Below are 27,328 nucleotides of genomic sequence, written 5' to 3' on the forward strand. Positions count from 1 at the left end.
CCTTTTCAAGTCTGTCTTGCTGTCTTTACAACACAAAAACGTTACTTTCCCATTGGTCTAGTTTTGGGAATGAAATCATAATCTTCTTATAATTCCAATACTTGGTGATTGAGTCTCAAGTAGTTTTAACACCTTTGTTGATAAACCTTTTGCTAAAGTTACAAACGCAATTGCCAAATGTTTAAAAGGTAATAGAGCCTGAGAAAAAGTGTGAAGCCCGAGTCTTTTGAACTGTGACATCAGGTGTGATAGTTCTGAGGAAGAGAGGCAGTGCAATATAATGTTTTGCCCTCCAGGAATGACAATGAATGCCCATCTTTGAAAAATGCTCTTAATCTTGTGAGTTTGGCTCAAAAACAGATCCAAAGATTGCAGGCTGATTGCTCTGAAACTTGATTTTGAGAAAGGCCCAAGTACATAAATCCTACAATCAACCAGCACAAAGCTCTGAACTGGAAGATCTGATTGGGGCCAGTATAGTGTTGGTAGAGTACTGGTGGCTTTTGCACACCTTAGGTGATTCAACGTAATGTGTGAATCTGTAGACTGAACTTTTTTTGCTTTTCTTAGTATAGTGAAAATGGGGTGGCTCTGGTACCATAAACCCAGTTTGCATAGTCTATCCTAGACCCAATTAAGAATAATTTGGCAGTTGTACAATGAGGGCTGTATAGAAATTTTGAAATATGTCTGAGAGTATGTAGGTGAAGCCAGCATACCCTAAACTATAACTGTGATCCAATAGAGAACAAAACATCTTTATGAAACATAATCTCCTAATGTTTAGTGTTTGTGGGCACCAAGTATCATGGGCCAATACTTATTTATACAGTTGATCTTTATAAAAAATAGGTCTCCTTACTCATGCAAGGACTGAGTAAGATTGTTGACTGTGATCCAGTGTTAAAAGGGAATGTCCCTTGCATGATAAACTGGTGTGTTTTCCTGCCCCAAGTGCCCAACTGCATGTAAAACTGGTATCCTGACTGCAGCAGTTTTATTTTCCCACTTGGCGTCACACTAATCTAGTGTACTGCAGAAGCCTAGACAGGTCCTAGAAAATGCAAGATCCAGGTATTGTCCTGTGACCTGGAGGGGGCAACAAGTGTGCCTTCATAGTTGACACTGGACTACTTGGTCTGTCCTAGGTGTGGCACATAAAATGGAGGTGGTACTGTGCCATGTTTTGCGAATCATTAGTGTGCCAAGACCTTTTTAATCTGTGTTGGCGAGTGTGTGGCCTACTGAACCCACAAGTAAAGACCTGCTGCTATGTGAAACCCAGAAACATTCCCTGACATTCCTTGTCAATGTCAATTGCATGCGTGTGTAGAGTAAGCATGCAACACAAATCTAGCTATGTTTTGAAATTCTATGAAGATTTTGTTCGCAATGGGCTGCTGTTGAGTTCTTCCTGAGAACAGCCATCTAGTAGATTTTTGGGTGAAGGATATTACTATAGTCTCTGCAGTTCAAAGTGAGGAAGTTTCTAGGCTTTTGTCTGTTCCGGATTACAACTTCAGCAAGGCTGCGGCCTGCTAGGCGCACAAAACTCACACCTCTGTTGTGGGTGCTTTGGCTTGGAGCCAGCTCCATTGTTACCTGGTACGAGAAGGATCTCTTTACACAAGAGCTTTGCCTGAAGAGCCACATGAGGAGAAAACTTAAAAGAGCATGTGAAATGTGTAAACCGGAAGCTGAGTGCAAGCATTTGTGAGCAGTGGAAGTATTGTGACCTGCGCCTCTACTCAAAGCTGTTACCTGGTAGAGTGATTGTTCTGCAGCAGAAACAGTTTTTCTTTACTTTGGCATGGAAACACCTCACAATTCAGATTTCCACCATCAGCTTCACGTTTTGTCGTGATGTGAGGCAGTGCTGAGACATGTGGGGAAATAGTACTTCTGGGGTCTTGTCCGGAGCACTTCCTGTTGGGCATAAACTAGAGCGCTCATTCTTTCTTAGCATCGAGGGAACTTTAACACTTTATGGAAGTGGAGAAACTGCGTAATTTTTTAAACATTTTATTTACTGAAGAACCTTTGTTACAAATCTGCACAGGCCAAGTTGGAACTACATCTTTATTTTATTGCATGTGCTGGTTTACTTTATTTTGTTAACCTTAACTTTTCCTCTTCTAGGAGATCTTGGGCACACATCTCAAGTGCCGGTGGTTGGTGTCATTTTGTGGAAAGTTTTGTTATTGTCCTTTATTAGAACTGAACTGTACTTGGTTATCTTAGATGGGATTATTATTATTGTGAGGGGTTCTAAGTGGTATTAATAAATCTGTGAAATGCAAAATGCAACTGCCCCTCCGTTTTTTACTACACCTGGAGGGCCACCGGTAAAGTGGCAGAAGTAGAACAAGCATTTGCAATGCAAAAGGTCTCGCATTTATGCGAGTTTAAGCTATTGCCTAAATGCGACACTTCTTGCATTGCAAATGCTTGTTCTGTTTACAAACACACATTTTTAAATATATAGGCTAATTTCTCCCTTGGGCACTTTGTATGATTTGTGGTATATATTTAGAACTTCAAGCCTATTTAGTAATCATATGTAGAATGGTCACAAACAGCACTAGAGCAGGATCTAACCACCAGTCTTGTTTGTTGGTAGCAATGCTTATAAGAAGTGTCATCAAATTCTAGGCTTAAGATCTAGACAGTTGAAGCACTATTATTAATGATGCTACTGTTGTTGGGAAAACCAGGTCCTTAGCTCCCTACAATTCCAGATGTCAGAGCAGTACATAAAACCCAGATGGCATGAAATACATATTGTACAACACAAAAAAGCAAAACTCTCACTTAGCAGGAAATTATCATTGTAACGCATATAGACTGTGAAGCTGCATGGAGAGTTTACTGTATGAAATAATAATCATATGGATTAAAAAAACATGATTCAGGTGAGGAATTCACAAAATTATAACACAAAAATCAAGGACAAATCATGGGGTATATGTGACATCTGTTTAGCAACAAAATATATGTCTATGTATGCTGTATATCTGAAGCTGTTTCTTATGTTTAATAATAAAAAGAATAAAAAAGAAAATCAAGGACAAATAGGTAGTAAAGGAAATCAAGAATTTTCTTCAAAAAGGGATTTTGCCACCATTTCCTGACTCCAAGAGAGGGACTCCATCCCAACTGACCATGTCGAAGGTGTGAGTCTATTGGTGTCAACCCCTACCGCTTCCACCTCTGGTAGAAGAGGCTGATAATTGTGTGTCTGTTAATAGTCACCATGTCATGGTTAAGCACCTTCAGCCATTAATTGTGGTTTTACATAAACAGGAGGGACGGTCAGAGAGTGCCACATGCTTTGGTCTGCTTAGCTGCTATGCCTTTAATATTAGATTGTGTTCGTTTCAGTGGAATTTGACTACTCCATCTTCTTCCCCTCCCTCAATTTTAGATATATGAAATTCCGCTATTGTGCCACATTGCGTAATTATGCGCTGTTCACTGCAACATTTAACCACGAGCGCTTGGGAATAATATGAACTGCCAGAATGTGAATGGCTATTGCTCGTGCCTCTTATGTTTCTTGTGCTTATTTTTTAACCGAAAATGTGTCTTTGCCTCAAAAATTGAAGAGAGGATGCACTTCACGCTACAATAGAGCACTAAATAATAGATTTGCATTTCGTGTAATTGTGCACAATTTCTTACAAATGTTGCATAGTTATGCAAAACCAAGATATGCAAATTATGCAAACCTCTTATGTTTGCCACTGTCTGGGTTGGCGGATGCTGCTCTCTCTATAACAGATGGTTACTGTCCGCTCCTTAATGATATTGTAGATAAAACAACTGTTTACTGTGGACACATTTTGAAATAATATTCAATAATATGCAGAAGCAAAATCGATCCTAAAACAAGTTTCAGACCAATCAAACAATAGAGATATTAAATACATTCATTACATAAGTATATAGATTTAAGTGGTGCTCAGATCAGTGAACAAACATGAAAAAGCGACCTGTATACATACAAAGACAAATGACTTGACTCTCTGAATTGATTTAACATTTGGGTCAGTGACTCTGTGAGTGGGTCTAAAGTTAATGCCGTTTCGATCTCCATGGTTAGTTGGTGGTCATCATCAGGGCTAAGGAACAGTGAGGAACACTATGGTTTGGGAAAATAATAATTTAAATAAATTATAAAGGTGGGACGTAAGTCAAAAAACAAATAGATTGGAATAAACTTACAAAGGCCGGAAGGTCCTAACTGTCATGGACAATAAACTTTACAAATCTTTCTTTTGTAAGCCCACAGACAGCAATACTCTATTATAATACCACAGGTACCATCGTAAAGCATTGAGGGATGGCTCCCATATGGGCAATTTCTCACATTAAGAAAAAAATGCAACCTGAAGGAGGGCTTTATCAAAGAGGTCAACACTCTCTGATTTAAATTACTAGAGAGAGGGGCTACCCTAAAGATCTAGGTAGACTGTTCATTAAATGGGCATGGTACTCCTCCAGGGAGAGTCTACTGATACCCAAAACAACCACTGAATAAAAACACTAGTGTCACTTTCCACTCTTTAGTCAACAAAATTGTGAAACACTGTGATGTATTGCGTTCAGGTGTTATTAATCTAGACATCCCTCTTTACTCGGTTAAATGAGGATGCAACATCAGAGACCATCTAGTCAGGGCTTTAAGTGGGATGAAAAACCTGGGGGGGGGGGGGTCTCTCAAAGGGGCGTGGCCAATGTAATTAGGGGCGTGGCTTAACACATAACCTTAAAAGTCTGTGGTTAGCATAGTGTGCCGCCCGCCGTGTATTTTGCTGTTCCTGCCATTACATCTAGATATAAGATACAAGTAACAAAATACCTACAACAAGTCAGGACTATCGGCTTTGTCAATGGTTGTTAGTTGCATAAGACAAATACAGCAACTAGGCTTGCATAGAAAGTGAAAAAGCTTCCACTTAGAGCCTGGTGACACCACAACAATGTTTCTATTCCTGGCCTTCAAAAAGATAAGTGGCAATTTGCAATATGCGCTGTTCAATAGGGCTCCCTCACTCGTACCAGCGCTCGGAGTCATGTGTTTAAAAAAGCAGACACGAGAGATGTAAAAAGCAAGGATTTCCCTTCCCTTGAGGTCGTGCAGTAACTTCTCCACTAGTGAGAAGTGAGCAGTGTGAGCAGCGCACATCGATGTGCCTGCTGTCACTGAAGTCTGGAAAACAACAGACCGCCTATGCCAGGGCACAAAACAGAGCCCGATAGAGACCCGTTTCGAGGCCCCTTTTAAAAAACTGCCGGTGCTCAGACCCCTTGAGACCCGGCCCACTTAAAGTCCTGCATCTAGTACCAGCATGTAAGCTCAGACAGAAGAATAATCCCTCAATGTCAGATATGTCAATAGTCACCATAAATGTGGAAATTGTGGCCTGCAACTTCACCTCCAAAACAGTTGTGTTCCATTACCAAAACATTAGACACAATCTCTAGTTTTTGTCTACTTGCTACTCCCCAAACGTGCTGTATATAAGGCATTAGGTGTCCATGTAACCTGCTGCATTTTGGACAGAAATCACAAAATGAAAGCACGCATTAGCCAACACAGGAGTAGGATCAGATATCAGGTCCAGAAAGCACCCCTTGTGGACCATTCCATCTCTGCTAATTACAGCGAAAACGTGATCCATTGGTAGGTGACAGACGTCGTTGCAAAACCTCCATGGAGTAGCAACCTAGACTCATTAATCACTGGGTTAGGGTGCAAATGGATATTCTGACACCAATCTATCACATATGGCTTGAATAACACATAACGTAACACGCCCCCATTGATACAATTACTGCTCTGACCGAAAAAATGCAATTATACATCCATATTGCTCTTAATCTCTGAAGTTCTTTTGGCATTCATTCTTTAAAATAATGTATAACTAGGATGTCCACACTGGTACAATGTGTCAGGGTTATTCTATAACACTGTTCCCCACTGTTAGCCTACCCCTCTAGTGCCATCATTACACTAGCAATATGTAACAAATGTATTTACACTATTTATTGTTTTGATTGTATCATTGTAAATATACAAACAAATGCCATGACTTTTGATAACTGCTTAGTTATTATAATACCATAAAACGTTAGGTTGGCTATGACGTGGTATTCCACCATCAATATAATGTGAAAACCTTCTATGTGTAGGATGTAATAACGTTTTTTGTTTATCAATATGTTTTGTTGTGATTACGGTGCCACATAATTGTCCCTACTGTTGCTACCATCACATTGATTACAATTATATTTCATACCTAATTATTGTACATGGTTACTTTAAATCTTGTGGCATTTTATGCATCACATTGTTCCTCACAATAGAGCCACTCATAAGCCCTATGGCGCTGTAGCAGGAGTACACTTTTTGAATCAGTCTAGCGGACCTGTTCTGCCCACCGCACCATCATACTGCTAATTCAGCAGTCCTTGCCAACTTAGCATTCTTTCTATCTGCCCCAACATCTGGTGATCCGCTCCCTTTGTTTCATTTACTGGAACACTTACAGTTTTTGCATTGACTGAAATATTTGCCACTTTTTTTATCCTTTTGATTTCCTGGCTGGTAACAATTTGTACAACCACAGTGGGCGCTAGGCTGCTTTTCCCTCTATTAAATTGACCATTTGGATCCCCTTTAAGCTATCAACAACAGTGTTTGACTTGTATTCAACAGTGGGAGGTGAGGTTTTAGCGGACTCATTTTTTAACTCAACTCCTCCGGCTGTTCTTATTAATAACCCCTTTTCCCATTGTCCTAATATTGAATCTTTAGACTATTCTACTTGTAAGCATAACATGTTTCTACTACACTGGGTTCCTCTCAGTCCGCACTTCATCGTTCTGACGCAGTTTCTGCTTATTTCCCAGGCAGAATAATCATTATAATTTGAACGATTCATTTGTTTTCCCAGTTCGGGTGACTAACCTACTCCTTAATCGCCTTCCTTTTCTTTACTCCTCCTTTCTCTGGCGATTACTTATTTCCCTACCTTATTTACCGGTCTTTCTCCAACTTGTAGCACTCCAACATTAAATTATTCTTCAGGGACCTTCTGGCCCTAGTAAATTGACATATTCTGACCAACCTACCACCGTTATAAATCATCAATTCAATTTTAATGATTGCTTCCCAGATCGTTTCCACTAGATTGCTGTTGTTTTTTTTTGTATGAGGGGGCTGCTTTGTCAGTTGGCATCTGCCCACTCCTGTATGTTAGAGACTAGTCACTGATTTCACAATGTACCTTCATATCTTTTCACTTGAAGCAGTGTCTTTGCCATCTCGTCGGCCACATCCTGCTGCTTCTTCCCAGCATCATCCACGCTGTGCGTCTCAAAATAGTGATCTCGGAAATGGTACAGTTGATCAACAAGTTCCTAGAGAAAAAAAGTATCCAAGGGTAAATTAGGACTCAAGAGAAAGACACCCTCTCTACTCTAGTTCTAAGTTCATAGAGCTATAGAAACACTAACCTCCGACCCATTGAAAGAGTTTTCTACATCATCCAGCTCAATGGAATCAAACTGTTCAATGAAGTCTCATGCAATCCGCACATCATTGATCTCATACAATTCCCTATATCCTCATGTATTTCATACATGACCGGCATAGTACAAGATACTGAATCCTAACTTAGTAGCCAACCCAGAGGCTACACAAACTTAGGTAGCAATTAGGAGTGCCCCGGTGTGATTTCCAATATTGATCACACCCCAAAAAAATCAGATACAATGGGGGTTCAGAAATGACTGGCTACGATAAACAGCACTTAATATGTGTTTGGCCCTAAAAATAAGTTACATGTCTCTATGATTACCAGTTTATTGCCGGTTAAACATTGGCAGCGTCAACCAGCCTAAATTTAATTTGTTGATGAGGACTCTATTGTACAAGTAATTACCCGATACTGTAAACTCCACACTACTTCTAATTGAGATCAAAGGGGTTGAGGGGAATACGAAACAGAACACTCATAGTCCAGGTCTCAGATGAAGCACCACTCATTCACATCATTGTCTCTTCCAGAAAGGTTCAATCATTCCCAACCTCTGTGGATTTGCACTGACTGATTTGTGAACTACAAAAATACTGGCATCATTCCATAGCAAATATCTAGAAATGTTTTGTTTTGGAAAACCAAGAAGTAGCTCTGCTTCATACCATATGCCAACAATTCTAAGGAAATATTGATATGTAGCCTTCTCTAGAAACAAAAAGAAAATTACAACACAATGTTAAAAACAATCAAGCAATTTCGACCCAAGACTTCTCTAGCGGTGTCAGGTAGGGTCGCTAGATAGGCACCAATCTTTCACAGCGGCAGAATAATGTCATAGCTACAAATACCTCACCAGATTCCTACCCGGTCGATATATAGTATGAAAACCATGAAAGGAGAAACCTGGGAAGATACAGATTAGAGAAGAAATTGGCTATGTTTTCCTTAAGGTTCCAGAGCTCTCCACTCACATATGTTGTTAGTTAAATTCTCCTGGTGGTTGGTTTGCTGGCCAGCAAAATGAAAACTTTAGATTCAGAAAATAATGCATACAACATTACCCTCAATTACCATTACATTTCTAAAAGGATTCTGCCTTTTTAACATACGCAGAAAACACTCGATGTTATCTTCTTTCTGTGTATCTCTATCGTCTGTAGACTCTCAAAGTAGTTTGTTTTTCACAAAATGAACACTGCATATAACGAACCTATTTCAATACAGTTAATCCATTCTTAAATACTTCTTTTCGATTGGCTTGCTAATTTTAGAGTGTTGCCATACTTTCCATTCTTGCCTCTAAAGTTCATTTATTAGATTTCTGTAGAAAAGTTCAACACGTCTGGGATCCAAATAGCATCCATTACAGCTCTACTATAACAAGGTCGATAAATAATGGCTTACTAATTTGGCAAATGAGCTTTTGTTTCTGGTAACAACTTCTCTCTAACTCCGAGAGAAACTCTCACCTCAGAACCTCTCAATGTGGGAAGACTGTTGCAGACTTAAGTAGCGTTTTATAACACAGCAACTTCTGGAGAGAAATAACCCAAATAAGAATGGGGAAAAGGTTGTCGTGAGGTAATGCACGCGCAGAGCAAGGAACTCTACCTGTCGATAAACTCTAGTGAAGAGTGACGAAACTGTCTCAGGTTGCAGCTTTAGTTTTTTCAGTAACAGCCCAACCTCTGCCAAAGTGTGGGGAGGGGGGGGGGGGGATTGGGTGATTGTTGGGGGGGGAATAAAATTGAAAAAGAAAATAAACATACCTTGCAGCCTGCCGTGTCCTGCGCATCGCCTCGTCCTTCTTCTGGACCTGGGTACAGGCTCCCAGCCTGACCTGCAGCCAATTCTGAAGCTGCACTCGCATGAGAGAAGCTTCAGGATTGGCCAAAGCGCTGGCAAATTTCGCTCTCAGGCAGACTGGGGGCCTGTGCCTGCTCTCTCCATCTCCAGCAATGCAGCTGAGGCTGGAGAGAGCTTCAATGCGCATAAGGTGTTTGACAGGCCTGTGACGGCCGGCCAAACACCTCATGCTCAGTTATGAGAGTGCCCACCAGCAGTGTCAGCCCCAGGACCTGCCCCCAAGACCCGTCCTGGGGGCGGGTAGAGGGGATTAAAATAAAACAATAATAAAAAAGGTTTAAAGCCCGTTTTATTATTGTTTCATTTTCTGCTGGTGGCAGGGGGTGGCGCTCCTCCACTCTAATGGAGAGGCGTCCCCCTGTGTTTTTCCTTCATCAAGCACCGCAAGATCTTGCAAGGCTTCACATAAAGTACTGGAGTACCAGATCTGGAGGCCACCTTGAAAGTTGTTTTCCTCCACATTTATTGACCGTGGACCCCTAGTTGCTCAAGTTGTGCCTAAGCTGGGATAGACATCTAGGTTTCTGGATGCCTTACGGTTTTGTTGTTTTGGAAATTCTCTTATTCCTTTGCATTCATGGCTTCATTCATATTGAGACAAATGTGACACACACAAGGCTTGGTAGGGCAACAGTGATGGTATGGACGCCGGACTTAGTGACTTCCCACAGAATACTTTACTACAATGGGACTATATCACCATAGTCCATAGACAAGGGTTGTTACAGGCTGAAGAACTGCTAGCTGGAATGCATTGAATTCTGGGGAAGGCTGAGGGAATGTTTACTGATGTTGATTTTAATAATTTGAAGTTGACTGTTTCTGGCCGCGGAACCATATACCAGCTGTTGGTCTGGAAATGCATGTATTGTACTGTGACATTTACCCTACATGCCAATAAAAATGATATTTAAAAAAAAAAGTAGTGAAGGCAGTGTGCTTAGGGTGAGCTTGGTGAGTGGCAGTATATGTGAGGGCCTAACTTACTAAACGTCCACATAGATATGTCTGTGTTAACTCGAGATTGTTAAGGTGCCAGGAGATTATCGGCAAGGAGGCACATACCAGAGAAGACAGAAAGACTTCAGTCGTGCTCCACACAGGTGTGGAGGGGATGAGAGGTGATCCTGGTGAGGGTGCACACCTGGAATGGGAGCTCACCCCCCAAAAAAACAAGCATTGGCATAGCCAATAGGTCTCGCCTTTGGAAACTTATATGTGTTTAGGCAGATCTATTGGATTTGCCAATGTTTTTAAGCTATTTTGTAGAGAAGTCAAGTATTAAAGTTGTTAATAAGCTGTCACTAAATTCCAAGGTTTCTTTGGCAACAGGAGAAATAATGTAACTGCATTGTAGGGATACAAAGCCACAATTAAGTGGCGTAAGGCTAGAGCAGCCGACCTTCGAGCTGAGGAAACAGGTTCGAGCCTGACGTGCCGTGATTTAAAAAGTCAATATGCCCTTGTGTAATGCAACTGGTGCCCATGTAAAGCGCTCCAAGTTTTCGCTACATAAAACTGACAAGCATTTACAATGCAATAGGTCTCGCAGCATTAAAGTTTGAGTTATTGGCATTGTGTATGACAATGCGTTGCATAAAATTTTTAGCAAACTTTGAATTGGTGAGCAGTGACAGTGTGTGCAAGAGTATGCTGTTCTTGAAAGCAGTGTGGTAGAGAGTGCAGGAACTTGGGTGACATGAGCAATGTGGATGGGGTGAGATTACAGGAGTGAGTGTAACTCGACAAAATGTGTTTAATTGCATACTAGTGAGATGTGAAAAGCTCAGATGATGCACCTCAGGCACGGGGCTCACAGCTGTTAATATTCACACAGCTCTGATGATGCACCTCAGGCACGGGCTCACAGCTGTTATTATTCACACAGCTCTGATGATGCACCTCAGGCATGGGCTCACAGCTGTTATTATTCACACAGCTCTGATGATGCACCTCACGCACGGCCTCACAGTTGTTATTATTCACACAGCTCTGATGATGCACCTCACTCACGAGACTGACGCAGTTATTATTCACACAGCTCTGATGATGCACTTCACGCACGGGCGGACGCCTCCTGAAAGTGCCTGTATTTCTGAGCCTCCCTTGAAACTCGAAAGAGAGGCAAATTTCGACAGACATAGTTACTAGCTCAATAGATTCAACAGTTACTAAAACTCGAGATTCCACTTCATAGGTTAACTGTTCACCTTTTAGTAGTCGACTGGCAAAATTGTGAGCCGAATGCATAGCAATGAGCTGAAACTTATGCCCAGACAATACTACTCGTTGTTCCAAAGACAACAAAGCGAGATTAGAATGACACAATGTGCCGCCTTATGCCATATAATGTGCATTTCCTTGCAATAATGGAGACTGGATTTATGCGGCAAATCCACATAATATCAATGCCCACGGCTAGAAATCAGAAACACATATACCACAAACGGTACTGTTAAAAATAGTTATATACTCCTAGAATGCGTCTATCACAAATCACTCCTACAGACTACGGCGCATTGACACGAAAGCACAGAGACAGACAGACACCTGACCCATCCCACTCTCAGGCTGCTGCCACATTACAGCCACATAAACAATAGGTCACCTCGCTCCAGTCCTGCAATCCTGTCCGGGTCTTCCAGTGTTAAACCTGGTCCTCACTCCTTGAACAGGCACAATTGTTTGCTTGCTCAAAGTTTGATAGAAACTTTAATCTGCCGACCACGCCTCTACTGTTTAAATAGGTCATTGCAAAAATAGACTTCGGCACACCACACCAGGCTTGTCAATATTCAAAACATTAAAATATCTTTAAGAGGAACTTGCGAATGTGCCTATTTTTCATCGTCTAATGCCTTCAATATTTTTTAGGATAATGAGCGGTTTCAGTCAGCGCGTCCAAGCCTCTTCTGGTGTTGCAGAGTGCGAGTGAGTGCTGCAGAGTGTGAGTGAGTGCTGCAGAGTGTGAGTGAGTGCTGCAGGGTGTGAGTGAGTGCTGCAGGGTGTGAGTGAGTGCTGCAGGGTGTGAGTGAGTGCTGCAGGGTGTGAGTGAGTGCTGCAGGGTGTGAGTGAGTGCTGCAGGGTGTGAGTGAGTGCTGCAGGGTGTGAGTGAGTGCTGCAGGGTGTGAGTGAGTGCTGCAGAGTGTGAGTGCTGCAGAGTGTGAGTGAGTGCAGAGTGTGAGTGAGTGCAGAATGAGTGCAGAGTGAGAGTGAGTGCAGTGAGTGTAGAATAACTGCAGAGTAATTGCAGACTGAGTGCAGAATGACTGCAGAGTAAGAGTGAGTGTGCAGGAAAAGACCACACACACAAGACCGCACACATAAAACCACATACATAAGACCATACACATAAGACCACACACACACACACACACCACTCTCACCACCATTCTCACCACCACACACGCAACCACACACACACACCACCAGCCGTCAGTGCACGCTTTCACCGGGCACAAACACCACCAGCTGTCAGTGCAGGCTTCCACCAGGCACACAACACTAGACATCAGTGCACGCTTTCACCAGGCACACACACCTCCAACCGTCTGTGCACGCTTTTACCAGGCACACACACCACCAGCCATCAGTGCACGCTTCCAACAAGCACACACACCTCCAGCCGGCAGTGCACGCTTCCACCAAGCACACACACCACCAGCCATCAGTGCACAATTTCTACAGGCACACACACCACCAGCCATCAGTGCACACATCAATTGTTAACGCATCCACAATTAAGTATTGTAGCAATCGCAGTATAGTGCACTTTAGTTTTAAACATATTCATCTAAAGCGCAGCATGCCACCATTTCTACAATTCCAATCCAACCCACATAATTCTACTACACACCACATGCATACACTCCATAACACATGGCTAAAAGACATTGCCATTTACAATGCCATTAGCTCTAACTCAAATAAATCTGAGACCTATTGCATTTCTAATGCTTGTTTAACATTGTCTTTCTTCATTTTAATGATCAGCCAAGGATCATTGTGACAGCTATAGAACCCATCTAAAAGTGATATCTTCTTATGTGCCACAGACAAATAAGCAGAGCTATAAATTGGCATCAACCATGAACACGGAAGGATTACATGGCAAAATCACTGACACAGGACTGCACACATCTGGAGTTATAAGGCAAGCTAAACATTTGAAAGATACAAAACACCAGTCAGTGTTTTAGTGGCGGTGCACTTTTTTTCAGGTTTTGAAAACACAAGGAAAAAAAAGCGATACTGTGGAACTCACATGTCACAATGTAATTGAGGATGCGGCCTAACGGCTATAGCTGTCGACCTTGAAGCGGGGGGATCGAGTTGCAGTCTTGGCAGAGATGCTCAACACCCTGTGATTCTGGGCAAATGACTCAATTTCTTTGTGCCTTACAAAATCAATGTGTCACTCTGTAACATAACTGGTGCTCATGTAAACCGCACTGATAACTTTGGGTCGAGTTCGCGATATATAAAATAAATAAATCTGCCTAGTATTGAATTTTGGGGGGTGTAGTCTTGGGTTTCCTAATGGCAAGCACTAGAACGTAAATTAAAACACATTTGAAGGGGGAGCTAGTGAATAAATACATATGGAATCATAAAGGAAATTATTTGGATTGAATTTAAAAGGAAAAAACTGAGCCCTTTTTCAAGTCTTGATTTGCCATTTCAAATTATGTCATTTTTGTCGAAAGTGAGTTGAATAATGTATTGTGAATAATGATCTACGAAATAAACCTCTTGCCTTGTGTATTGGGATCAGGTAACCTTGGCCTGAAGTACCATCAATTGCTTACCACAGCTCTTCGACGCCTGCCACAATGAAACATGAACGAGGGACCAAGGGCCAGGAAGCGAAGCAGGGAATGCTGTCAAACATTGTGCAGTCCATTGTGTGCTTTGTGTTTTGAGAGTCACATGTGAGCACGCATGCTATTTTAACCAATGTGTTAGGTGCTGGCATGCCGGGAGCTGAAAAGCAGGGAGTGTCCGGGACATCTGGTCACTCTAGTGCAGGTTAATGCAGAATCCGCCTCCTGCGCGCCCCGCACACCTCCAGCTCTTACCATGCAGTTGAAGTGGGCCGCCACCTCGTCGTCGGGGGTCTTGTACAGCACGCCGTTAACCAGGGTCTGCTCACGCTGGTGGCAGAAGCCGCAGGCGCCCTTTACTTCCTCCTTTGGCGGCCGCGGGGCCATGGTGCTACCTCAGGAACAAGGCTGACAGCGGTAAGTATGCAGCCAGGTAAGCAAAAAATACACCTCAGTGCTTGCGAGTCAGCTATTTTTGTCAAAAGATCCCAAGTTTTCTAGCAGCAGGCATAGTTTTGTTTCCAAGGCAGGACCCAGCTGCGCGGGAGAGGGAGCCACGCCCCCTGCCGAGCTCAGTCCCTGAGATTTAGGTTTCGGTTTTGAAGTAGGCGGGATGAAGTCGCGGCGCGTTCACATCTGCGATTCTGTCCCACAGAGGGCCGTGGTACTGATAGCAGACGCATACGATTACGAACGCCACTTCGCTTGCAGAACTCTACAATGGCGGTAAGTGGGGCTTAGTTGTAGGGGGGATGCGCTTGTGTGTTTGTGTGTGTATGTGTGTGTGTGTTTTGTGTGCACGCGTGTGTGTGTATGTGTGCGGCGGCGGCAGGGGGGGAGCGGGGCGGGTGTCTCTGTATGTGTGTGTGCGTGCGTGTCTGTAGGTGTGCTCGTGTGTGTGCGCATGCGTAAGCAGGGGTAGGTGTGGCTGTGTGGTACAGCTTTCCAGGAGAGGAGACAGGAGCTGGCCACAGCGAGCGCGTGGCCAGCTCCTGTCCCCTCTCCTGGAAAGAAGAATCCCTAACAATAGGTCTCTGACGAGACCGCGCTTTGCGTGGTTCAACGCCACGAGACCTAAAAAACGAGTCTCTTTGACATTACATCAAAGACAGTGACGGGTTGCAGAGTGAAGGTTTTTTTGGGGGGGGGGGGTTCATCTGAAGGTAAAAATGGGAAGCCCGATTGGGACTCGTCTTGGCACCTGCTTTTTAAAAACTGCACAGTAATAACTAAAAAATGAATTACCTACACCTGCAAGCTGTTAGGTGATTTGTTGGAAAGTGGGCTCTATTATATGGTTGTAGTCTTCTAAACCGTGGCGGCTCATCAAAAGGTGCAAATGAGTAGTGCCCTTCTAAGTGGGAGCTGCCACATAGTGTCAGATAAATGTACTGTTTATTTCTTGCTTTTTTAATCCTCCTGACAACTAAAACCATGTATTAAATCTTATGCGAGCTGCTCCGCAATTTTTCAGTTACAGTTGTGTAGCGGGAGGTGTGGGGTCCTCCCCTTGTAATGCCTATAGAGAACAGGGCTGCCAAGAATTAAAGTGTGTATGTTAAGCTGGACAAGAGCTGTGGCGAGCCCAATCTGGCATGCACTTCAAAGGCCTCCAATTTCTACTGTAGCAGAGAACCTGGGGGGGGGGTCTAAGACGACAAGTCCATTGCCTCTGATTTAACACTGAGTTGGCCTGCTCAAGCCGATCCCAATGCTGCTCTCATATACTTCAGTTTAAAGAGAAATGTTGAGATTGGCTGGGCTGGGCCGAGCAGGTACAAAGCAAATTCCACTGCAGTGCATGGCATGCAGCGTGGGGGCGGTGGAATAGCCTATTACTCAGGGCTCTGAGAAGGTGCACCTACTGGGCATGCCAGGGTGAAAGGGGCACTGAGTGGGCATCGCAGGAGGATGTGTGTAGCAGTAGTGCAGAGGACAACTGAAAGTGCAAGGAGCCCTTTACAAATCATAACTAGATGAGCAGTAACAATGATAAAGAGGCTATACTGTTGAGCCGCTGTGCCAGAAACAATCAAGTTCACCTTTAAATACTGTACTGTGCACTGTGTACTGGGGAAAACTATTGTTCTGACCCCGCAACTAGGACTTTGAAATATTTGGGAGGCCTCTGACCTGACCGAAGTTGAACAGTTCACTACGTTGGGATACACGCTAGCAAAAGAGAGAACTGGCCAAGGGATGGGGGAGGGCAACCCCGCCCCGCACTGCCCTGTGGATGGCAGAAATGGACAGGTGCATGCTGGCGGAGACGGAGGTTTACAGGGCTCGGGTATGCCCCAAGAAGTGGGACATGAAATGGTCAGTGTGGAACAAGTACAGGGGAGACCTTTGCGTGTCACCAACGGTGGAAATGGAGATGCGTCGACAGGGGAGACATGAGGAGGGAACGTGAGGGGCACCTATGATTAATTATTTTGTGTAGGATCTTTTATATAAAAGAATGTAATATGTCGTCCACATATATGCTGTATATATGTGCTTTGAATCAATAAACAGATTAAAAAAAAATAATAATAATAATGTACTGTTGTTCCCGTTAGTCTTGAATCATCAGTCCTGATGCAGAGACGTTTTAAGGCATGTGCAAAGTGGGCCCAGGGACCCAGCCTTTGACGGGGTCCCCTGATAGAGCCAGCTCTGTTTTGCAGAGACTTGCTCTAATGACCTTGAATAATTCTTAAACTTTTTTTTTTTTTTAAATACAGTTTTCTTGTCATTTATTTTTAATGTGGGTGATGTGTGAGTCCCTATTAAAGATATTTTGCTGGGCGATGTGATTATGTTTCATGCAACATCCTAAAAAAAAGATACTTTTTGACCAAAACAGGCCCTCACATATGAGAAATGGGAGAGCGTCACAGAGATTATTTGCATTAATATTAGTGAGGTACTGTTTTACAACATTGAAAACACACGTCACTATCCCTGAATATTATATGTAAACACATTTAGAATTTGGACGAGTGTGTCTGTGCATTTCCAGTGACCAGGCAATATTCAAAGCTGTTCCTAACAGGAGCCCCAAAATGCGTTCGGGCCATGGTCCCCAAAATCCTTAAGATGTCCCTATCCTGATGAGCATTAAGTACAGTAATGTGTATGTGGCCATGAGGCCTCACACTGCAGAAATCTGGAGTTACTTTTACAATAATTTCATTAAACTCTTAAAAACAGTAAAAGGGAAGGTTTCTGGGCTTTTCAGAGAGCTAGCTTTGCTCAATGATATTCAACTCTCTTTCAGATGTCTGGAGTTTTAAATTAAGGTTTGTATCTGAGAAGCTATTTCATGTTACATTAAACATTTTGAAGGTTGGATTCGTTTTTTTCCCACTGCCCTTACTGGTTGATGGATGACAGTAAGTCTTGTCATTTGTTTTTCATCTGCGAGGTACAAATATGCAAAGCTTGTTACTTTCAGAAATGTTTGTATTTGACCCTTATTGTTTTTGATAAGGTAGTTCCAGTGGGTTCGTGTTGTGTTGCTATAATCATTGTTTGGCCTCCAGAATTGTAAAAATTGGGCTCACTCGCCACACTGCATTCAAGATGTCAATAATTTAGGCCTCCCACTTTAACATGTCACCAGACACCCCTGCTTCTAAATTCCGTGACTGCTTTTTGTTTTTCCTCCGTGCTGACTGATTTCTACTTATTTTTATGTCTTTCGACTCTATTTCCTGGTGTTTAGAATTACGTCTGCACACAATCCCTGTTTGATTCACCTTACAAAAATAACAAATATGAAACAAATATGAATGACGGGTAACAATAACTGAAGCTCAATAATCATGTTCCTCGGTTCTGGCAACTTCTGTATTCGGACTCCTAACCCCGTTCCATTCACCACGCCCCTCTCGGAGCTCCAAGGCTCAGACACGTATAATAAATTCACTCTAGTCGGCGGGTATTAAGTACATTGAAAGATAATGTAGGGGGGACCGTTAAGATAGTTCATTCAGGCTGGTTTTCACACACACTTGTGGTTTTGGCATGTTGCTGTTAACGGCCACAAGGTGGCAGCACATCCCTAGTTCTGGATTGGGAAACCTCGCGAACAATGATATAACTGCTGCCCGATTTTAAGAATAAACGAGATCCTAATATAATTTGTGACCAATTTTAAGGACAAACTAGGTCCTCTTAGTATTGATCTTTTAGCAGCAAAATAATTCCATTTCAATTTCCTTCTTAAAGGTGCAGCTAATATAATATCTAATGGCCGTATACATTAAATGATTATTAGTTTGTTGTCTTTTATGCTCCTCAGCCAGGGCTTTAAGAAGAATGAAACAAGCAGCCACAAAAGTGAATGCGAGCGCCATCTGTTTCCAATTACCGTGACCTCGAGACAGGCAAATGTAAACAAGCGCGGGCGTGATAATTGGAAACAGATGGCGCAGCTGCTCGCTCCCGCAAGGTAAACGCCATCCATGCACGAGTGCTCATTGGAAACAGTGCAGTGCATGTACGAGTTTCCCTAAAAGTCCTGAGTGATTCCAAGAGGTCACTCATAAGAAGCGCTTGCGCACTGCCTAGGCGAGACCTAAAAAGGACTCGAGCCTCAAAAACCTGAGGACTAGACATTCAGCACTAGGCTGGAAAACTGACCTACCAGCCTTCTTGAAGCAGTGAGTAGGCAATGAAGGGTTGCATCAGCATTAGGGCTAGCAACCCAGGGGGGAGAGGGGAGGATTGGGTATCCATAGCCAAAAGAACAGGTCATTACACATAGCACACACCCAGGTATTAGAACCACGGTCTCAGAGTAAGAAGTAAATGACATGATATCACAATGTGTAAATGGTATGATAATTCCGAACACAGGAGGGTATCTCACTGGCTAGTGCAATTGCATTATGCCTTATTGCTAATAATTCTGTGCACACTGGATATGTTGGGATATAAGATATCTTCAGGTCTTTAAAAAGCTGTACTGCCCCGGCCTGTGTTGGTCCTTTTTTTAAAGACTGTGTTTATTGAATTGTATGCATATAAAGAGATAGCTGCTACAATCAGTGCTGCAGGCAGGAGTCTGTGGCAACATTTGGCGCATACAAAAGACATATGTCAGACTATAGCATCCGCAGCACCTTTGCCTCCTCATTCCAGAAATGTTTGAACATCTTTCAAGCCCACATTGCTCCGGAGATCAGGTGCAGATCCAGTACACATGTGAAGATGTAGCACCAGCTACATAATTAGTTTGAGTGATGCTGTATTAAACTTTCTAACCTTTACCATTTCGTTCAGTATGTGTTGACTGCTTGGCAAGCTTCAGCTTCTATATAGAGTAACTTGGTTATCTGACATGAGTAGAGTAGTAGTCACAGCCCAGGGGCACATGTGAATTCAACAGCATTCAAACAAAGTTCTATTGTGAACCCCCAAGAAAACGCAGCTCCAACAACAGCAAAAAGATCTTCCCGATCGTCAAGGACTTGACTGCACCAGCATCCACCACCAACAGAATCACTCCCTCCCAAGACCTATGAGATAACATATTAGAATTCTTCAACAGCCAAATCGAAACTATGAACAACAAATATGACCCTCAACTGAACCCTCCAACCTACCCACAGAAAGCTCAGTAAATGGTATGACTACTGTGAAAACATTCATAACAGAAGAAACAGGCAACATCATGAGAACCATTAACTCTGGGCCCTGACGGACACTTGCCCCACCACATCTGAAACATGGGTGCCTTCCCGATCAGCGAAGTATTCAGTGCAACCTCAACTCCTCCATCGCCACTGGATCTTCCGGAAAGCCTGGAAACATGCAGCGGTCAAAGCACTACTAAAAAAGAACCCACCCAGATAGCTCCCTACTATCAAGCCCAGCCGTGGACATAGAAAAAGCAATCAACAGTGATTCACTGACCACCTTGACTTACACAAGCTCCTGGACACCACTTAATCATGTTTCAAACACTATCAGCACCGAGACAGGCCACATAGCAGCAGCCAACATCAGATCATCCTCGACAAAGGGCAAACAGCTACCCTCATCCTGCTTGACCTTTCGGCAGCCTTCAATACAGTCTCCCACTTAACCCTGATCAGAAAACTTAATGAGGTGGGAATCTAAGTAGCCGTCCTCAACTGGATCTGCTCCTTCCTACCAGGAATTCCTCAGAAATTCCCCATGCCACCATGGTCAGGAGTCAGGCAATCATCAGACGTCAGGAAACTCATCTGTGGAGTACCCTAAGGATCATCTCTTAGCCCGATCTTAATTCAACATCTACATGACTCCAACAGTCAACATCATCAGGTCACATGGCATCAACATTCTTTCCTATGCAGATGGCACACAACTGATGCTCTCCCTCACAGACATGACACTTGTGATGAAAACAAACTTTGCCACCCGATGACCACAGTAGGCACCTGGCTGAGATTCAACTGCCTCAAGCTCAACTCGGAAAAGACCAAAGTTGTGAAATTCAGAAAGACAACCTCTCAGGGGAACTCCATCTGGTGGCCAGAAGTCCTAAGACCCACTTCCACCCCCACCTCCCACGCTAAATACCTAGGAATCATCATAGAAAACAAACTCGACATGACATCCCAGGTCAACTCTGTGGCCTCCAACAGTTTTCACAAGCTGAGAATGATGCAAACTTCTTCAAGTAGCTAAAGGTGAACACCAGGAAAACTGGCACTCATATCCAGCAAACTTGACTACAGAATCGCACTCTATGCCTGAATCACAAAAAGCTCATAAACAGACAATCTAGAATGCAGCTGCAAGTCTCATCCTCAACCTGCCATGCCGCTTCCAGATCACACCACACACCAGAGAACTCATACAAGAAATGGACTCAATTCAACCTGCTAACACACATACAAATCACTAGACAACATCGACCCTGCATACCTCAACAGATACATACACTTCCACAATCCATTCAAACACCTCCACTCAGCCGGATTCTCACTTGCACACGTACCTTGCATACACAAAAGCAAAGCAGGAAGCTGCACCTTTTCATATATCGCCCTCAAAGGAGAGAATTTCCTTCCACAGAACATTAAAGCCTTCTCATGGCTTCTTGAGTTTTGAAAGAAGGGAAAGACCTGGCTCTTTGAATAAACTCCAGGGAGTCCTTTGAAGCACCTGGATGCCCTCACAGGTGATTAGAGCTTCATACAAATATGCATAACATGATATAACAAGGCACCTGAGAGTTAGGACCGCATGGGATGACAGAGATGCCCAAGGTCCCCTTTGACAAGTAGGAACACTACAAGGCTAAAGTGGTATCTCAGAAAAGTAAGTGTGAGGGCTACTAGGGTCAGGAGAATCTGCGAGAATTATGCATTTTCAGAGAAAGAGTGAGTTAGCGTTTGTGTGGTCCATGTAGGAAGGTGGATATCTGACTATGGTTACCCCCAAACTTTTTGCCTGGTATTTAGCTGGTTTTTGACATAGTTGGCCTGGGATCCTGCTATTCAGGGCCCCAGGCGAATTGCTCTCTCCTTAAAATGGACTCCATGTACCTTAGGTACATACACAATTGGAACTGGTTCACCTTATAGGCCCCTGTAACAGTGTACCCCAGGCACCCAGGGCATAGGTGTATCCAAGGCCTACCAGGGGCTGCAGCATGTATTGTGATCACTCAGCTGGGGTAAGTTGGTGTAATCACCTCTTACTTAGATATAGTATCCCTATATCTAACCCTAACTGGACACATGTTAACCTATAAGCCACTCCTATGGAAGGCCTCAGCAATCCTGGAGGCAGAGTGCTTGGTTTCATGTGAGATGGTGCTCTGGCACGAGCTGAGCCCGTCTGCAGCTGTCGGGAACAACTCCCTTAGCTGTTCCGGGATATTGCCATACCATATGCTCTTAAGTGCATTATAATCCTCGCGGTTATATGCTAACTTTGGTTTGGCTTTATCAAAACATGTCGAGTAAGGTGTCATACGATTTGGAATACTATTCCCTCAACAGTTCTGTTGACGGGGATAGCATTCCACCCTTCTAGAGGGACACGACATGTACATAACCTGAACCCCGGTTAAAGTTAACCAGAGCCTCAGCATCACAAAATGGATGCTGCCACCACAGACACAAGTCTGACCTCCTGCTGCTGGGAGTCCTTCCAGCGAGGGAGGCTTGGACAAAGGGTTTCCTGCCTTGGGAGGTGCGAGCACCACCCCAGACATGATTTTGTGTATTGGTTAGGACAGGGCTGAATAGAATCATACATGCCGGGGGCACACAAGGTGTCCTCGTGCATAAGCCAGTCCAAACCGGTGCTGGGGCTTTCCAGCCCCAGTCCTGGCACGGAGCTGGACAAAGGAAAGGGGGTGTAACCGCCCCCCTTCCTGGTCCCACCCAGAGGAGGGACCTAGGAGGTGATCCACCCCTCAGATTGGGAATAAGAGTGGGAGCAGTGCCATAGCACCTCAGATCATCCTGAATCAACTTGAAACAAAGAAGACGACTGGACTTCGACATTCTGCTGCACAGAAGACTGAAGAGCATCTCCCTTGTGGCCTAGGAGTGGCCACCCTGTGAACACAGGCACCATCCAGCAACTCGACGTCTGCTTTGCCGCCGCCTCCTGCCGGAGCCCGAGCCCAGAGCCCGACGAGACCCAGAATCCCAGACTTCTCACAGCCCAATCCACAGTCCCTGCAAAGAAGGGACCCGTGGAGGCACCGAGAGACGTTTGACCGGACATCTCGAAAGACCCCCGAGAAGCTGACTGCGCAGCACCCGAGGCACCCTCGACGCTGTGCTCCGGGGTTTGAGAAGGTAGTGAGGTAGTGTGGCTCACTGGTTAGAGGCGGCAGACCCGAGAGCAGAGGACGGCCCGGGACCAGGGTTCGATTCCCGGCGCGGCAGGTTTCTGGACCAGGGTCAGCGGACTCGATAGTTCTCTCGCCTCGGTGCCCACTCTGATCAGCGATCACACTCGGCAACTCTGGGCATTAGCTTGCCTCATCTTCACTAACGGCCCCACCAGACCGCCGGGGATGCCTGGTCTCACCCTGGAGATACCCATTAAGGGACCATCTCTCAGGGAAGCCAGGAAGGGTTTCGCAGCGGTCGAAGCGCGGAGATACTCCCCCGGGAGTGATTCTAGCGCTATATAAAGACGCAAATTAAATCAAATTAAAAGCCCCACCACCGAGCAGCATTTGCACCGAAGATCAGCCCCTCAGCATCTCCACGATCTGCGTGGGTCCCTTTTGCACTTTGCCACTCGACGCGTCATCCCGGCCACTTGCCACGTGGCTAGCGGCCATCTTGGCGATGAAACCTACAATTTACACTGCGGGTCTGGTTGCTCTAGACTTGCCCTCGCTCCTGTAAAAAGAAGCACCCGCTCTGACCTTGCTGGTCCGAGTGATAAGCTTTCTTCACTTCCTGCGTGGCTTGCATTAGCGATGGCCTGTTTGCTCCGATCTAGTTGCCGACAACGCCATCAGCTAGAGCCTTCGTGGGACAGCTCGTGATCGACTCCTGGACGTCCTCGACCTCTTTGTGTCCACGTGGCTGAGGAGACAAGCTGCACCTCATCGCCTGTTTGCACCAGACATCGCCTGGTTCCATCCTGGTTCCACGGTAGTCACTAGCTAGTGACTTTGAACATTGTCCCCTCTGCTTTCAGGTCTTCACCACTGCAGATCCACCCTTGGATCCACCGGAACTCTTCTCGTCTCGACGCTTGCAGCACCTTCAGCTCCAAGCACCATCGACCTGCGTGACGAAACCCGACACTACTTCGCACCTGTGCACCCGCTTCCTGTGGGTGAGGTAACTCAGCAACGCCGGTGTTCCTACACTGGTACACACCTCTAGTGCCTAGGTCTAAAGTTTTGTCCTTCTAGGTCAGTCGGAAGGTTCCTTAAACACTAACTTTGTAACTTTTACGCACCATTGACATTGCATTGGTGTATGCGTGCACTTTAAGCGCTGCACCCGAGTCCCGCGGGCCTTTCCCGACTTCTTCACTGTTAGTCCCGAACAGCTCCAGCGATTCCCAAGGCCCTAGGCCTACTTCCTTTCAGCTAGGTGGTTCTTATACCACTATTTTAGTATATGGTTTAGGTGGCCCCTAGGGCTCATCCATATTGTGCAACTTTTGTGTATTTAAACTGTGTTTTGTTTTAACGCATTTGCTTCTGTGCTCATAAAGAGTATAGGGGATATTTGTAGTAAATAAATATATATAAATATTTTCAATATATATCTGTGTGGTGTCCTTTCATTTGGTATTCAAGGGGATTTTGTATGGTAAAACAGCTTGCTTCACATGCCTTTACAGAGTTTAGCCTAAGACTGCTTTGTCCACGCTGCCTCTAGGATAGCTCGTCTATAAGGTTGACTTACAACCAATCATCATAAGGGTTGCTTGGCATGGTACAAGGTGATCACTAGAACTAGTGAGCATCATATGCCAGGCCAACTTCTCACAGTCTAGACATCTGATGCTTCGGTTTTAGCCATTCAAACAACACAGAAGCTCTCAATTTTCCCTTGAGACCAGCAACATCGCTCTTGTGGGCCTCTCTCTCTACCAAAGTGTTTTTATTACAGGCCCAATCACAGCAGACAGGCATTCATGTGTGAGTATTCTTTACACGTATAACAAAGAGAACTGATGTTTCCTTGTCTGTGTAACCTAGGTAAAGGCACTTATGTGCACCGTGACAAGTTGCAAGGTTGAGACGAAGGTTCGGTACAGAGCAATGGTGTACCTTAAAATGATGGGGCCTCACTGCAAAATGTGGTTGGATCCCCTGAGTCTCTCATGCCTCTGAGAAATGCATAGACCTTTGCTTGGATGGTGGAGGGGTGGGGCTACTACCCAAGGGCTGAAGGGGCCTGTATTACATCTCTGGTCCAGAGTGTTGCAGTTCTTTCCATAGAGCCACAGTACTATCTCAAGAGCTGTGATTCTCTCAGGAGTGCTTTGCTTCTTTCCCGCGTACTGTGATCCTATATCCAATGATGCGCTGAGTGGCTAGCCATGTTGTTACTACTGTCATTTGTGGCTAAATATTGTAACACCTGGTGTGCTTTGGTCTCACGTGTTGCAGTTTAATTTTGACTGCTGTTGGTTTGTCCTCCTGGGTGCTTTAGATCAGCAAAGTGAATTATAACTTTGTTCCGAGTGCAGTAGTTCTGTCCCAAGTGCAGTGGATTTTTTCTGGTTGTTGCGTTTTTTTTTTTTATTTATTTCTGTAATTTTTTATTGAAAAAAGGATATATTTACATGGAGCACAACATATACATGGGAGGAAGAGAAGAAAAAACGAGGGGGGAAAAGAAAGGAGAGAGAAAAGGAAAAAGAAAAAACGCCCGGGGGGGGGGGAGAGGGGAAGGGGGGGTCCACCTCGCTTTCAGCTTTTCAGTCTTATTGGTGTTAGTCCGGCCGCCAGTCGTTCAAACTCGGCCTTGTCGCATGGGTCCTCCTTCCCCTTGTCTTGAATCGATTGTCACTCTTAAACCCTCTCCCCGACCGTGGACAGGAAAGGAGAGAGAGAAAGGAGCGGCGCAGGTTTACGGTGTTTGCACTATCAAGTGGGCTGGGTATTTGGCACCTGTCGGCTTGGGTGTCTGGCTGTACTGCCTATGGGGGTTTGTGCGATGATAGGTAGTTGTCTAGGGACTCCCACATATTTGACTGCCTGTGTGTTTTTGGTGAGTGTGTCGCTGTTATTTTGTCCGCCCCTCTTAGGAATGTGACCCAGTTGAGCCATGCTCTGGGCGTGGCTTTCCCTGTGTCTTTCCAATTGTGTCCTGAGTGTGGCTGGTCTGTCTTCAGTGCTGTATTGGGCAATAGGGTCCTGCATCTAGTGTGGTCCCAAACGACGCAGTTAGCCTGCTGGCTGTTGGTCTAAATACAGCAATTCTGTTGACAAATCAGTGGTCCCTACTGCAGTTTTGACGCTGCCTGTGAGTGTCTGAGATTGGAACCAGTCTTCTTGTGATTTTATTAAGTCTTTCACAATACAGGAGCAAAGTTGTAATCATTTTTCAATAATGTATTGAACAGACCTTTGCTTTCATAGAGGCTCATTCATACAGTTAATTATATTGACCTACTGATCAAAGTTTGAGTGACTTTCAACATTGTGGGCGATAATGGATTATTTTTCGGCTTTCAGAAATATGGAGTCTACACATATACACCCCTGTAAGTAAATGCAAGTCTCTTGGCTGAGGCTTGTGTTACTGCATTTTAGTTTCAACTATACGTTGCAGTTCATGGTATCTTGTAACATGATAAGCCAGTATTGTATTTCAGTTTTGAGGACTGTAATCGACTATTAGAGATTGTGGGAATGTGTACTGGGGTGGGGGGCTCCGCTGTTAAACAATTCTCGCAGTTGTAGGGGTTACATCGCCACCGGAAGGCGTTTGAAGGGAACAATAGAGCTGTTGTCATGTTGTTATAGTAACACAAGTCGCAGCCAACAGACTTGCATTTGCTTACAGCGGTGTATATGTACAAATGGCTGCATGCGTTTCATGCACAGGAGAACTACACAGAGCGGGGGTTCAACGCTGTAATCACCCCCTGCAGGTGACCATGTACCTTAGCAAGAATCTGACCACCACCCAAAGGTGAACATGAAGCGAAAGTATGTATCTCTCTATGCAGCGGGTTCAAGGATCCCCTGGGATGCACGAGGGCTGTTTAAGCAGAACCTGTGCACGGGGGCTCAGCGGCACTGAATACCTGCAATCCGCGCTCACTTTCAGCCTCTTCTTCCATCCTCACTCAATCAACCACTTCCTCCGATCTCTCGTCTCCTGGATACCCATAGAGGATCATGTAGATCGGCATTACTGGGACCACAGCGACCCCTAGTGCATGGGAGGTCTACAGTCGCTACTTCAGCTGCCGAAGCATTGTTGACAGATTCGTAACTGATGCAGCCTCACCACGTTATTTGAACAAGTCGATATTTATTTCTAAAATAATGTATCTACGTAATATATATTCATATATGCATATATATGCACGAGTCCATTCAACGCTCGTTTTTTTACGTAGACCTTAAATATTTATCCATTTATCTGCAGCTTTAAATGTTTC

At 44.4% G+C, this 27,328-nt stretch overlaps 1 protein-coding gene across 1 annotated transcript in view; it reads right to left on the bottom strand.

Moving 5' to 3' along the window:
- Positions 1 to 27,052, bottom strand: part of TTC5 (tetratricopeptide repeat domain 5) — a 196,630-nt gene extending 169,578 nt beyond the window's left edge. The window contains exons 1-2 of the mRNA XM_086931913.1: positions 26,969 to 27,052; positions 7,293 to 7,425 (exon numbers count right to left, since the gene is read on the bottom strand). Coding sequence (XP_086788039.1) covers positions 7,293 to 7,425; positions 26,969 to 27,004 — 169 coding nt within the window. The 5' untranslated portion in view covers positions 27,005 to 27,052. The remainder of the gene's footprint in view (positions 1 to 7,292; positions 7,426 to 26,968) is intronic.
- Positions 27,053 to 27,328: the final 276 nt, after the last annotated feature.

Source organism: Lissotriton vulgaris, chromosome 7 (genome assembly GCF_964263255.1).
Source record: "Lissotriton vulgaris chromosome 7, aLisVul1.2, whole genome shotgun sequence".
Taxonomy (NCBI): domain Eukaryota; kingdom Metazoa; phylum Chordata; class Amphibia; order Caudata; family Salamandridae; genus Lissotriton; species Lissotriton vulgaris.